The sequence below is a fragment of the Vulpes lagopus genome, chromosome 8, assembly GCF_018345385.1.
Source record: "Vulpes lagopus strain Blue_001 chromosome 8, ASM1834538v1, whole genome shotgun sequence".
Lineage (NCBI taxonomy): Eukaryota > Metazoa > Chordata > Mammalia > Carnivora > Canidae > Vulpes > Vulpes lagopus.
The window spans coordinates 66,733,774-66,747,125 of NC_054831.1; the positions used below are offsets into that span (position 1 = coordinate 66,733,774).

Here is a 13,352-nt window from a genome sequence, read left to right on the forward strand (position 1 = left end):
TATTTATTCATGAGAGACACACAGAGATTGAGAGAGAGGCAGAGACACAGGCAGAGGGAGAAGCAGGCTCCATGTAGGGAGCCCGATGTGGGACTCGATCCTGGGACTCCAGGAACACGCCCTGGGCCAAAGGCAGGCGCCAAACTGCCGAGCCACCCAGGGATCCCTGAGAGCTAGTGCTTTATAGAATGAAGTAATGAGGAAAAAAATAGGAGGAAAAACCATTTTTATTTTTATTTATTTTTTAAAGATTTTTATTTATTTATTCATGAGAGACACAGAGAGAGGCAGAAACATAGGCAGAGGAAGAAGCAGGCTCCCCTGCTGGAGCCTGATGCGAGACTCCATCCCAGGACCCCAGGATCACGCCCTGAGCCAAAAGCAGATGTTCAACCACTGAGCCATCAGGCACCGTATTTAAAAGTTGGCAAAGCTTTAGAATTTTCATACCTATACAAATATTAATATTTCATTCAGCTAGAATTTATTTTTGTGCTTTGGGGAGATGACCTTTATTGGAAAGAAAAGACCTTTGTAATTCCTTAGTTACCTATAGCAGAACCATGAATAAAGAGACTGTTTCTTTTATAGCTTTGTGGTTCCAGCTGATTTTAGTATATATGCTACCAAAGCAAGCACTGTGGTTCCAGCTGAACCTATAGGCTTAAGTATTCCAAACTGAACATTTTCCAAAGTTGAGGTACGTTATTTAACATTATAGATAATGTTGTATGTGTCAGTCAAGAGTCTGCGTTGTAAGGACAGGAAAACCAAACGAGTTCCAAAAAAGAGTAAGATAGAAAAGGCAATCCCATAGATAGGAAGAATAGGACTCAGGGGACTGGAACCAACAGAAGAATGGAAGACAAGACCTGTAACCACTTGCTGCCTCTCGCTCTCTCACCAGAGAAAACAAATCTCTCCTCTCTGTCCTCTCTGGGTGTCTACACACCAGCCTCTGGAGTTTTCATGTTGTACATCATGGCTACTCAAAATAGCAGCCCCAGTCTTCTCAGCCTATATGACCTGCGGGTCCAGTGCTAGCAGCTAACTGACCTGGACTTTTAGCACCCCAAAGCAAAAGGAATTTGAAGTAGGACAAGGAGCTCAGTTGGACAAGCTAGGTCAGATAAGCGTTTTTGATCCAGTTAGCCATGACCAGGAATGGGCTGTTGTGGTACTTATACCTAAGAAGCCTACCTGAACCATCCCATTTTGCAAATAGCTGTGAATAAAGAAATATTTTTTTAAAAAGAGGGTTATGGCAAAGAAAAGACAAAGATATTCTCTAAATATTCTAGATAACATGTTTTCTGATTGATGCACACAGCCGTATATTCCAAGAGATAGTCAAAATTTTAGTTTTCTTAATTTTAGTTTTTAATGGTTGAAATTAAACTACATGAAGTATACCTAAAAATTCTACTATGAAGTCAAGAATGGATTTCAGATGTTTTGAAAGAGTTTTTATTTTTTAACGTAGAAAAGAAAACTTATATTTAGGGATTTACCCAATATTAAAACAAATTATCTCAATGCAGCTGTAGAAATTTTAATAAAAGTACTAAGTATGCCTCTCCATAGAATGATGACCTTAGGTGAATCAAAGAGGATTTTCCTTATATTTTTGTAAGAATCACATCTTTGCTCCCTCAGTTTTTCATTTCTTTTTTTTTTTTTATTTAAGAGAGGGAAGGAGGAGGAGGTAGAGGGAGCAGGAGAGTGAGAACCTTAAGCAGGCTCCATGCCTAGTGTGGAGCCCAACACAGGGCTCAATCTCACAACCCTGAAATCATGACCTGAGTGGAAATTGAGAACCTGATGCTTAGCTGACTGAGCCACCCAAATGCCCCTAGTTTTTCTTATTGTAACTCAGTGTTTTGGACTAAAAATACATGATTTTGGTCTGCAGCTTTAAAATTTCAATTCCTGAGAAGCTTCAAGCAGAAAGATTTTTATAGTAGAGCAGGAGACAGGACAGTGGGAGAGGGGATTGGGGATAAAAGGGCATGAAAAAATAAGATAAGAGATCAGTGATGATAGTGTACCATAAATGAAGAGTATTCTATATACAGTTGACCTTGAACAACACAGGTTTGAACTGTGCAGATCCACTTATACATGGATTATTTTCAATACAATATAGTAATGTAAGTGTATTTTCTTCATGATTTTCTTTTTTTAGAGATTGTATTTATTTATTTGAGAGAGAGAGCACAAGCAGGAAGAGCAGAGGGAGAGGAGAGAGATAATCTCTAGCAGGCTCCTTCACTAAGCATGGAGCCAATGTAGGGCTTAATCCTGTGACCCTGAGATCATGACCTGAGCTGAAACCAAGAGTCAGGTGCTTAATTGACTGAGCCACCTCAGCATCCCTGTGATTTTTTAAATAACACTATCTTTTTTCTAGCTTACTCTGTTGTATGAATACAGTATATAATACATATGACATACAAAATATGTGATAATTGACTATTTATGTTATAGTAAGTTTTCCAGTCAACAGCAGACAATTGGTAGTTACATTTTTGGAGAATCAAAATTTATATGCGTATTTTTGTCGGTGTGTGGGGGATTGGCGCTCCTGGGCCCCCCATTGTTCAAGTGTCAACTATACTGAGTTTATATATATATGCTCAGTTATATATATATATATATATATATATATATATATATATGTATCCAGTAGTACTAAGTACTAAGTACTAAGTACTTAGTACTTAGTATCCAGTACTAAGGTCCAGTACTATACATATATACACATGTACTTAGTAGTACTAAGTACTAAGTACTTAGTATCCAGTAGTACTAAGTACTAAGTACTTAGTACTTAGTATCCAGTACTAAGGTCCAGTACTATACATATATACACATGTACTTAGTAGTACTAAGTACTAAGTACTTAGTACTTAGTACTTAGTATCCAGTACTAAGGTCCAGTACTATACATATATACACATGTACAAAGTCATACATAATCAAATGACACATACAGCTCGAGGTGTGTGGTTTATATGTTTAAAGCCAAGGAGAGTACAGTGAGCAGTGTGATCTTGATGTCTTTCTTAGAGAAAGTACTACACACTCTCCATTACAAGGTATGAGCTGAGTATTAAAAAAAAGTGAAAGATCTAGTTCCAGGTATACTGGAGAGAGGACAGATTGCTAAGAGAAATCACATTAGTATGGATAGGAGTAGTGGTTGCACAGAATCACTTACCTTGTGTCATCTTACAGAAAACTAAAGCTAGAGATAACCTTGAATGTCGTTTGGTGTATTAAGTATGAGAATGTCAGGAGATTTTCAATATCCCTTATATACAAAACTTTATGTGAATATGAATTTCCTGGTGAGAAAGTATAAAGCTTTCACAAAACTCACAAAGTAGTTTGTGACCTAGAGGTCATAAAGAATCATTGATTTATTCCAGTCTCCTAAACTGTCAATAACAAAACAAAAGCCTGGACGGTGAGATGCATCTGAACTAAACCTCATTGCTTACCTGCCCTCTGCTAAGTCTCTGCTCTGACTGATGACAGACAGTGACATTTGGGGTCTCCTGGAATTAGTGTCAATTAGTGTCAATTCAGATTTAGCCTCTAGCAATGGAAAAGTCTCCTTATTTCCATTTCCCCAGTGCACGGTCACCCATTACAAGGCCATTGGCCCCTTTGGGGGAAGGCTGGAAGACAATTTAACAGTGTAAATTTTTGGCAGTATACTAGGGTCCTTTCTCAAGGGGAGACCTCCTCTTCATTTAAAGGGTTCTAGGTCTGTAAATCAGCTCAAATTTTGGGATCGATTGAGGGACACATGAGTATTTTGATGATTCATGTTAGACTTGTTCACTTGACTTAGAACTATTTTGCTTTCCATATTAACGTAAGAATTTAGTAGGCTTCCCATCTATTTTACTTTTAGTAACACCAAGATCAACTGGGCAACACCATAGATGTCTGCAATTCAGAGACTTCTGATGGCTGCTTTGGCCCTGCTGCCCATTATGGTGACTGTGCCCACCTTGCCTGTTGAGGACCACCAGTTGGCCCCTGCCACTGTGTAATCCAGTTACTCATATTGCACTTAGCTTTCCTAATTCAGCGGCAGCGGTTACTGTTGTAAGTTCTAGGCTATACAGAAGAGTGATATCAGAGCTCTCAAGGATGCCGGGGTTCTCTCAAAAATGTGTTTCTTGCTGTTATATTGAAAGGCATGTCCTCTGGATGCTCCCTTGTTGGGTGAGGAGGTCTTAAATGAAAAATCCTCTCTAACATTCCAGTCTTAGGTCTTCGAGTCTCTTCCTCAAGACCAGTGTAGTTCTGGCATTTCAAGGTCACTTACTAGGGCAACTTTTTGGTCTATGTCTGAGCCAACCAGCCATCCCTTTCTGACTTTTTAAGCTACAATATTAAATGCTTAGTATTTGCTTAGTAGTCCATATCTGCAAATTCAGCTTGATCCAAGTTTATGTTCCTTCCACCATTACTTCACACCGTTAAGATGATTCTAGATTTGGCTTTCAGTGATCTCAACTCTGCATCTACTGGAGAGAAGGGTCTCTTTCAGGGAGGACATAGAAGCTTTCAGGTCATTTATGCAGCAGTGCTGGAGCTGGGAATTTAAATCTCTGAGCTCATCCTTTCTTTCCCCTCACTTTGTCCAGCGACATTAGTAGAAACCAGCCAATTTTATTATATTCATTAGTTTGACAAAATGTTCAAAAATACCACCATGAACCATAATTATTTGATTAGAAGTATCCAATGCTGATATTTTGTGTACCTATTGCCACATCATGCCATGGACTATAAGTGTTCTTTACTACTGGAAATAGAGCCATTAATGTCTCTAATCTAACCAGATTAGAAAGCGAATTCCAGAAACCCCAGAACCAATTTAGAAAACTCATCTTTATGATTCTGTTCCCCTAGAACCACTCTTAGTACCAAAATCTGTATCAGCCAGGGTTCTCCAGAGATACAGAATCAACAGGCTATAGTGGATGGGAGTACGGGGTGGGAAGGGAATTGACTTGTTTTAAGGAAAGGTTCATGGGACTGTGGAGGCTTGGTGACTCCAAAATGTGACGTTAAGCTGGCAGCCTGAAGACTGGGGAAGTTAGTTTGAGTCCAAAGGCAGTCTGCTGGCAGAAATCCTTTTTACCCTGTGGAGGTCACTCTTTGTTCTGTTAAGGCTCTTCACTTACTGAATGAAGCTTATCCACAGTATGGAGGATAATCTGCTTCACTCACAGTTAATTTCATCCAAAACACACCTTCATGGAAACATCCAGAATAATTTTCACCAAATACCTGGGTACCATGTCCAGATTAATCATCAGACCCTCCTGACTTCATCAACAAAATGAGGATATTAGATGGTGTAATAAAACATATGGCCTCTTCTTATTGAAAAAATATGTATTTTTATAATTCCAATTCTCATTCCTGCAGTATTTTATTTTTAGCAACAGCAACAGAATCCCATGCTATTCCCGTTGCCCTCTTTAGATGTCAAGGTTTTGCTGTGTTTTTATCACAAATCAAGTTGCCTGAAGTTGTCTGGTCTGTTGAAACCATATGGGAAACCACATATTTAATGTTTCTTCTGACTCCCTAAGGCTCTTTGAGACCTCTTGGCATGTATTTCTCCCTAGAAACAGGATGTATGCAATAGGGAAGAAAGTGGCTGTACAACCATCAAACAGCCCAGGGAGGCTTGTTGGAAGGGCTACAAATAGCATGAAAAATGGATCATCATCCTCTCTTCTAGCCTGTCTTCTGCTCAGCCCTGATCTCTCTCTGGCCTCCTATTCCTTCCAATAGCCTCGCACTATCCCAACTTTCTGCCTGAAATTTTCCACCTTTTAGCATCTTCTCCCTTGAGACACTTACATAACTGTTTACTTTGGCAACTTATTCCATTATTTCCTCTCTAGACAAGATGCTTTTCTTAATCCCCTTTACTTCCTAGGGCTCCTGAACTCATCATTTGGACTCCTATTGCCTTTTAAAGTAATTTATGGCAATCTTTTAAAATAGAATTTGGCATTTTTCTACCTTCTTAGCTACTTTTCTTGTGAGAATTCATACCAAAAAAAAAAAATGCCATTTGTCCTCAGGAAACTTACTTTTCTCTGTAGCTGAAGTTTACTAACCTGAAAATGAACATGTTAGACTTTATGACCATTAAGTTGCCTTCTTAGCTCCAAAGCTATTTGTTTGTGTTGGTAAAATAATGTTGAAGTTTAACAATTGCAGAAACATTCAACACACACGAAATTTGGTCACTCTTTCATAGTTGGGTATGTATCTTGCTTTTTTGCTTTTGTTCTTTAAAGATTTTATTTATTTATTCACAAGAGGCAAGGACATAGGCAGAGGGAGAAGCAGGCTCCCCACCGGGGAGCCGGATTAGGGACTCAATCCCAGGACCCTGGGATCACAACCTGAGCTGAAGGCAGATGCTTTACCACTGAGCCACCCAGGCATCCTGTATGTGTCTTGTTGTTAATGTGAAAATCATCCAATATTATCAGATTTAGGCGTTTCTTTATTTCTTAAGATTTTTTTTTTTTATTTGAGAGAGAGAGAGAGAGCATACGTGGAGGGGAGGGGCGGAGGGAGAAGCAGACTCCTCTGAGCAGGGAGCCAAATGCGGGCTCAATCTCAGGACCCTGGGATCAAGACCTGAACAGAAGGCAGACGCTTAACCGACTGAACCACCCAGGTGCCCCAACTCAAGGGTTTCTTATTTTACCTAGTGGCATTGTTCCTTTGTCACTTCTTTGGGAGTTTTTGTTTTTCCTTCTTCACATTCTGGGCTACATTTTTCTTGTTTCTGTACTGTTTATAGTTTTACAGTGTCTTTTTACCTTATACAACCAGGTGCCAGTGGAAACATTCTTTCTGCAAGATCCCAAAGGCCACTAAATGATATGTGAGACCCCATGAGCACTGTAATTTATTACTCCTGCATTCTGACCAGTGGTCTTTGAAGGGGGTGTCAATACCAAAGTGATTGCAAATCATCATTGGGGTGCAGAAAAAAATTCGTATCTAATTATGACATATTCATGATATAGTTATTATTTAATCTCATCCTTTAAAATTATCTTCATATGCTTCAGAATGCATATATTAATATAATAGTAAATATATAGAGGATATCTATAGCTATATCTATATTGAGTATGCTTGCTCAAAAGTTTCTTTGGGATGTGTGATTTTTTTTTTTAAGATTTTATTTATTTATTCATGAGAGACATAGAGAGAGAGGCAGACATAGGCAGAGGGAGAGGAAGGCTCTTGAGCCAAAGGCAGATGACGCTCAACCACTGAACCACCCAGGCAACCCGTGATGTGTGATTAAAGGGTTTGGAGGCCAAACATTTTCTTAGAAAATTCTTTTTTTTTTTTCTTAGAAAATTCTTAATCTCATAGTAATATATAAATGTAATATAATCTGATATTAATATAAAATCTAATGACTCTTAGGCTTTGTAAACTCATTATTGACTATTACCCTTATTAATTTGCTCCTTTATATGTAAAATCATTTAGAGTTCCTTGGTTGTGAGCAACAGAAACTAACTTTGACCAACTCAGACAAGGACACTGAAAACAATACTTATAGGCTTACAGAGTCAAGGGAGAAAGAAGTTGGGCCATCTGACCTCCTAAGAATAGAGCTATGGGAGCCCTGGTCCTCAGGAGCAGCATCACCTGGATTCATCCTTAGGGCCCTGCCATCAGATGACTTAGCTCTAGTTAACTCCTCTCCAAGTATGCACTCCACTCAAGATTCACATTTCCAAGAAAAGGAATCTGAATGGACTACCTTTGGTCACATATCACATCCTAAAAAACGTTTTTGACAGTATCCTTCCATGTATATTTATTTCCTGTGGAGGGTGGCAAGAAGGTCCTTTCCAATCATCCATGTTTATAAATTCAGACACTGGGACATGACTACTTGCTAAGAAATGCCAACTTTAGTGACATAATCTTTTCTTCATATTCAAAAAGAGAATAAAAATATCACATGATTACTCTAAAAGGTTATTTCCATGCCTGGAACAAAAGTTTTGATTTTTTTTTTATTACTTGGTCGGGTTTTTTCCTTTCCCTTTACATTTCAGTTAAATGACATTTGAATTATTATTATTATTATTTGACATTTGAATTCTTGAACTATCATTATGAAATTGAAACAAAAATATTCGGTAAGGATCAAGTGTAATGTAAATTTAAATAAGTAAATAGAAGCCCTTAAAATAAATCTTAGTAAATTTAGAATCAATTTTAAATTGAATTGACTTTATCTTTTAAAAAAAATATGTTTATTTATTCCAGAGAGAAAGAGAATGAGAGAGAGCACAAGCAGGGAGAGGGGTAGAGGGAGAAGGAGAAGCAGACTCCCCACTGAGCAGGGAGCCAATGCAGGGCTCAGTCTCAAGATCCTGAGTTCATGACCCAAGCCAACGACAGATGCTTAACTGACTAAGACACCTATGTGCACCAAATTAATTGATTTTAAAATCCATTTGTGGGGCACCTGGGTGGCTCAGTTGGTTAAGTGTCTGACTTTGGCTCACGTTGTGATGTCAGAGTCCCTGGTTCGATGTCAGGCTCCACACTTAGTAGGGAGTCTGCTTGTCCTGCTCCCTCTGCCCCTCCCCACACTCATACTCTCTGTCCCTCAAATAAATAAATAAAATCTTAAAAATTTTAAAGATCCATTTGCTTTTCCCACTTATGTAAATAAATTACAATAGTCTGATACTATCACAAAATCCAAGCTTTATCACTTCTACTTTTAATTCATAGAAAAAGACAATATGAAATGTTTAGATTTGAATTTAATTTTTCTGGGGTGCCTCAGTGGGTTGGTTGGTTAAGGCATCAGCCTTCAGCTCAGGTCATGATCCCAGGGTCCTGGAATTGAGCCCTGCATCGGGCTCCTTGCTCAATAGTGAGCCTGCTTCTCCCTCTTCCCTGTCTGCAGCAACTCCTGCTTATGTTCTCTCTCTCTCTCTCTCTCTCTCTCTCTCTCTCTCTGTCAAATAAATAAAGAAAATCTTTAAAAATAATAAATAAATAAATAATTTAATTTTTCTGAAGGTTAAAATCCCTGCAGTAGCAGTGGAGGTAGAGGGTGTATTATTCTGGAGAAATATGCCATTGAGTGATAATTCTCTTTCTTCAGATAGTTAGAAAATGTTCAAGGGAGAATCTTCAAGCACAGATTAGATAATCTCCTTCGAATTTGAAAAATTATTTAGTGAGGATATTTTTTCTGTCAAATAACTTTTTTGAAGACCCAATTTGAAGGCCTTAGATAAAGATTCTGTTTAGGACAGGATTTATGCATCATTGGAATAGATTAGTTAATTGTGAGATGCAGTTAATGTGGAACTGAAATGTACTGCCTATCCCTCTGCCCAAGTATATTCCTCCAATATTTAAGCATATTTCCACCACCAAAATACCCTTTTGGCTGGATATGGCCTTTAAGTGTTAGGATAAATGTCAAATGGCAACTTGGAAGAATCAAATGTATTCTAATTTAAATCTTAATTAGTGTCTTTGTCCTACTTGGCTTATAAGATAAATAGCCAGAGCCTAAAATAAATTTGACACCTAGCAGGTACTTTTCAAAACAGGGAAATCAGGGGGCACCTGGGTGGCTCAGTCAATTAAGTGTCTGACTCTCAGTCTCAGCTCAGGTCATGATCTCAGGGTCATGAGATTGAGCCCTGTGTTGGGTCTGCACTCAGCATGGAGTCTACTTGAGATTCTCTCCATCTTCCCCTCCCACTGCTTGCTCTCTCTTTCTCTCTCTCTCTTTCAAATAAATAACTAAGTCTTCAAAACAGGGAAATGAGAGAGTAGAAGCCTGTGGTTTTCATGGAACCCATCAAATTCAGAGCAGGTTAGGAGAAGAGCACTGGACAGCCAGAGGCCACCAGACCTGCCTGCATGGAGAACAGGAGTGTTAAATGTGAGGAGAGACTTTATTCCTATTTTTCTTAAGGATCAGTTATAATTATATCTAACCAGGTGTAATTAGTGGGATGACATGATTGAAATGTTTGGTTATAACTCTTCATTGTAGTCTGTCCTGCAATCTCTCTAAAGGAAAAGAACTGAACCTATTCATAGTGTTGGATTAAATAGATAACATTAATTTGAAACTTGTAGACAGGTGTGATTTGTCTGAAGGTGATCATGTAATGGAAAATCATTTTATTCACATTCACAAGTAACCTACTATGTACATACCACTGTAGAAAAATTCTCAAATTCACCAGAACTTGGTAGTGGGCAGAGAAAGGAGGAGGTAGAGGAGGAAGCATATCATTCAAATAACAATGACAGGGGCACCTGGATGGCTCAGTCGTTGAGTGTATACCTTTGGCTCAGGTTGTGATCCTGGGTCCAGGGATCAAGTCCCACATCAGACTCCCCACAGGCAGCCTAACTTCTCCCTCTGCCTGTGTCTCTGCCTCTCTCTCTCTGTGTCTCATGAATAAATAAATAAAATCTTAAAAAGAAAACAAATAACAATTATATGCCAAAGTATGTTTTAACTGTCTCCAAAGACAGTTAAAAATGTAGAAAGTCAAAAATTAGAGGTCAGTGTGATCAGGAGCAGATTAACTGTCAGCATAGGTGAATAAAACTTGAAATGGGTCTTTAAGGATGAAGATATTTGGATACGAGAAACAGAAAGAGGACCATTCTATATTTTGGCTATGACAAAATCCTGGCTTAGATATTTTAATGTGAAGTTCAAGTCCTATGGCAGCTTTCAAGGAACAGAATTTTAATCTTAGTTCGTAAGCAAATTTACTACAAGTGGAATCTCTGTGAGCAATTAATGCAGGAATTGAAGTGTTCTGTCTTTCTTCCAGGTGTGTCTGCACAGCTCACCAGCACTCAGTACCGTCGGAATACATCTGTAGGAACACCATTTTGGATGGCTCCTGAGGTCAGATAGTTTTGGGAGGAGGGACAAGTGTAATATTTTAACCTTCCCGACCTTCCTTTTCATGCATATCCTATCTCCATATGTGCTTTGGAATGTAGCAGAAGAAAATGTCAGTTGTGTTGTTTTTATGCGAGATTTTTGCATGGGTTAGAAAGAACGTGGAAGGTGCTCAATAAATGAGCTGTGAATGATGATGTGAATAAATGAAGGATTGAACAAATGAATCAGATGAAGTAAAGAGAAATTGCTTGCATTCTTAACTTTCTATTAAATTTACTTTTAACTGCTTAGTATGTCTATATTATTGATATTTAGATTCTGGTTTTACATGATAACAGAAATATTATGAAAATCCCTAGCCTTTGTTTAAGATCATATTTTTGCTTATTAACCTGTATAACAGGTTCCTCCACTGAGTCAGTCTGCTTGTGGACAATGCTCAGCTTTAGTAGACTCTTTTCAAACCATTACCTTTGGAAAGTTGTGGATAAACTGCCAAAATTGCTGAGGGAAAAAGTTTTCTAGAGTCCCATCTTCTCTCCACAGCCACTGTTAATGCTTTAATCTTTTTAATTATGTTTATCAGTAAAGAACACTTACGTTTTGAAAGCTCTTTCTTCAACCTCTGGGAAAAGTTCTGATATTTATTTACCATTTTCTAAGGAGTGAAGGGAGGAGAAGTGGTTCAAATACTACATTAATATTGCAAAATCTTAGAATTAAATGTGTTTGAGCATTAAACCCTTGTGTGCTGTTTCTATTTTAATACTAATTCAATTATTACTTGCAAAAAAGTAAAATATAAATGGAATATAAAACATGGAGAAAGGATACATTATCTTAAGAACCTTTTAAAAAATCCAGTGGATTCAAAAAATTTTAATGGGTGTACATCTTGAAATAAAAATAGGAAGTGTAGTCAGTCATATAAACAGAAATAAAATTGAATGAGAGAACCTCAAAGCAAGAGCTTCTTCAGTTTGTTCTGATATATTACTAGTGTTTTAAAAGCTTATGAAAACATTTAAAAAATGAGAGATTAATAAAATATAGGGATAATATCAAAGTGTGGCTTATTTATGTATATTAACAATGTACATAATAAATACTATAATATGTAATAACTACTATTTGATTAATATTAAATATTTAATAGTCTAGCTTTATATTTTCCATGTTACAGTAACAAAGCCATTGTTATATGTTTAAGTTTACTTTTAGTAAAAAAGCAATTTTGATTAATGGACCTTAGAACCACTCTATAAATAAAAGATTTTGATCTATCTAAAATTTAATTACTAGAGTATTAAATGAGTTAATAATTAAAATCGACACTCCTTAATATGCAATTACCAGACTGTCATTTTACTGGTAAGTCATTATTTATTGTTAGTAAGCCTCCTATAGCACAAACAGGATTTGAAAGTGCTTTTCTGCTTAACAAGCCAATAGATGTTACATAAAAAAGATAGGTTCAGTGTGGTCTTTTCAAGCTGTCATGTCAATATGTTTATGTTCCAGATTTTGTGCATATTATACTCATTTCTGCAATAAACATATTCCAACTTATGCATGATTGGCAATATTTCAATACATTTCCATTTATCTACAATTGTTGAGGTGTATGTATTTTGAATAGCCAGCTCTCTAGCTCATGAAGGCATAGCATATATATCAGCTCTATGTTATTAAAGACAAATCTTTTAGAATTAGAAAGCAGCAAGGTAAATAAAATTTAATATATTCTCCATAATTAATGGCTTAGAATTATTTTTGTGTTTTTAGGGCCTCAGAGGCAAGATCATTTAATTATGAGTTGAAAAGTAAAATTCTTGATTTGACATTTTTAAATTGAATTCTAGTTCAAACGTAGCATTTGTAGCATTAGTTGGTTACATAAAGCCATCCTTCCCAAGCTGGAATCAGTCAGGATAAAAAGGGTAAGGAAAGTAGTGACAATAGTGACCATATAATTTACAAGCCATGACACTTTGCAGAGAAAATGGGGATGGTATTTTTTTGGGAAGATTTTATTTATTTATTCATGAGAGATACAGAGAGAGAGGCAGAGACATAGGCAGAGGGAGAAGCAGTCTCCCTGTGGGAAGCCCAATGCAGGATTCTATCCCAGGACCAAACGACCTGAGCCAAAGGCAGATAGATGCTCAATCACTGAGCCACCCAGGTGCCCAAGGGGATGGTATTTATAATAACTCTAGGAAAGCATAAACCAAGGATGTCTTAGGCAAATTGGGACATAAATTCACCCAAGCTTTTGGTGAGATATTCCCAGACCACATGTATGAAGCCATCAGATAATGAAAAAATTGGTGAGGCAAAATACATTTTTATACTAAAG

The 13,352-nt window shown here is 37.4% G+C and overlaps 1 protein-coding gene across 1 annotated transcript in view; it reads left to right on the top strand.

The window, feature by feature from the left end:
• Positions 1-13,352, top strand: part of MYO3A (myosin IIIA) — a 226,976-nt gene that overhangs the window by 37,725 nt on the left and 175,899 nt on the right. The window contains exon 5 of the mRNA XM_041767407.1: positions 10,917-10,993. Coding sequence (XP_041623341.1) covers positions 10,917-10,993 — 77 coding nt within the window. The remainder of the gene's footprint in view (positions 1-10,916; positions 10,994-13,352) is intronic.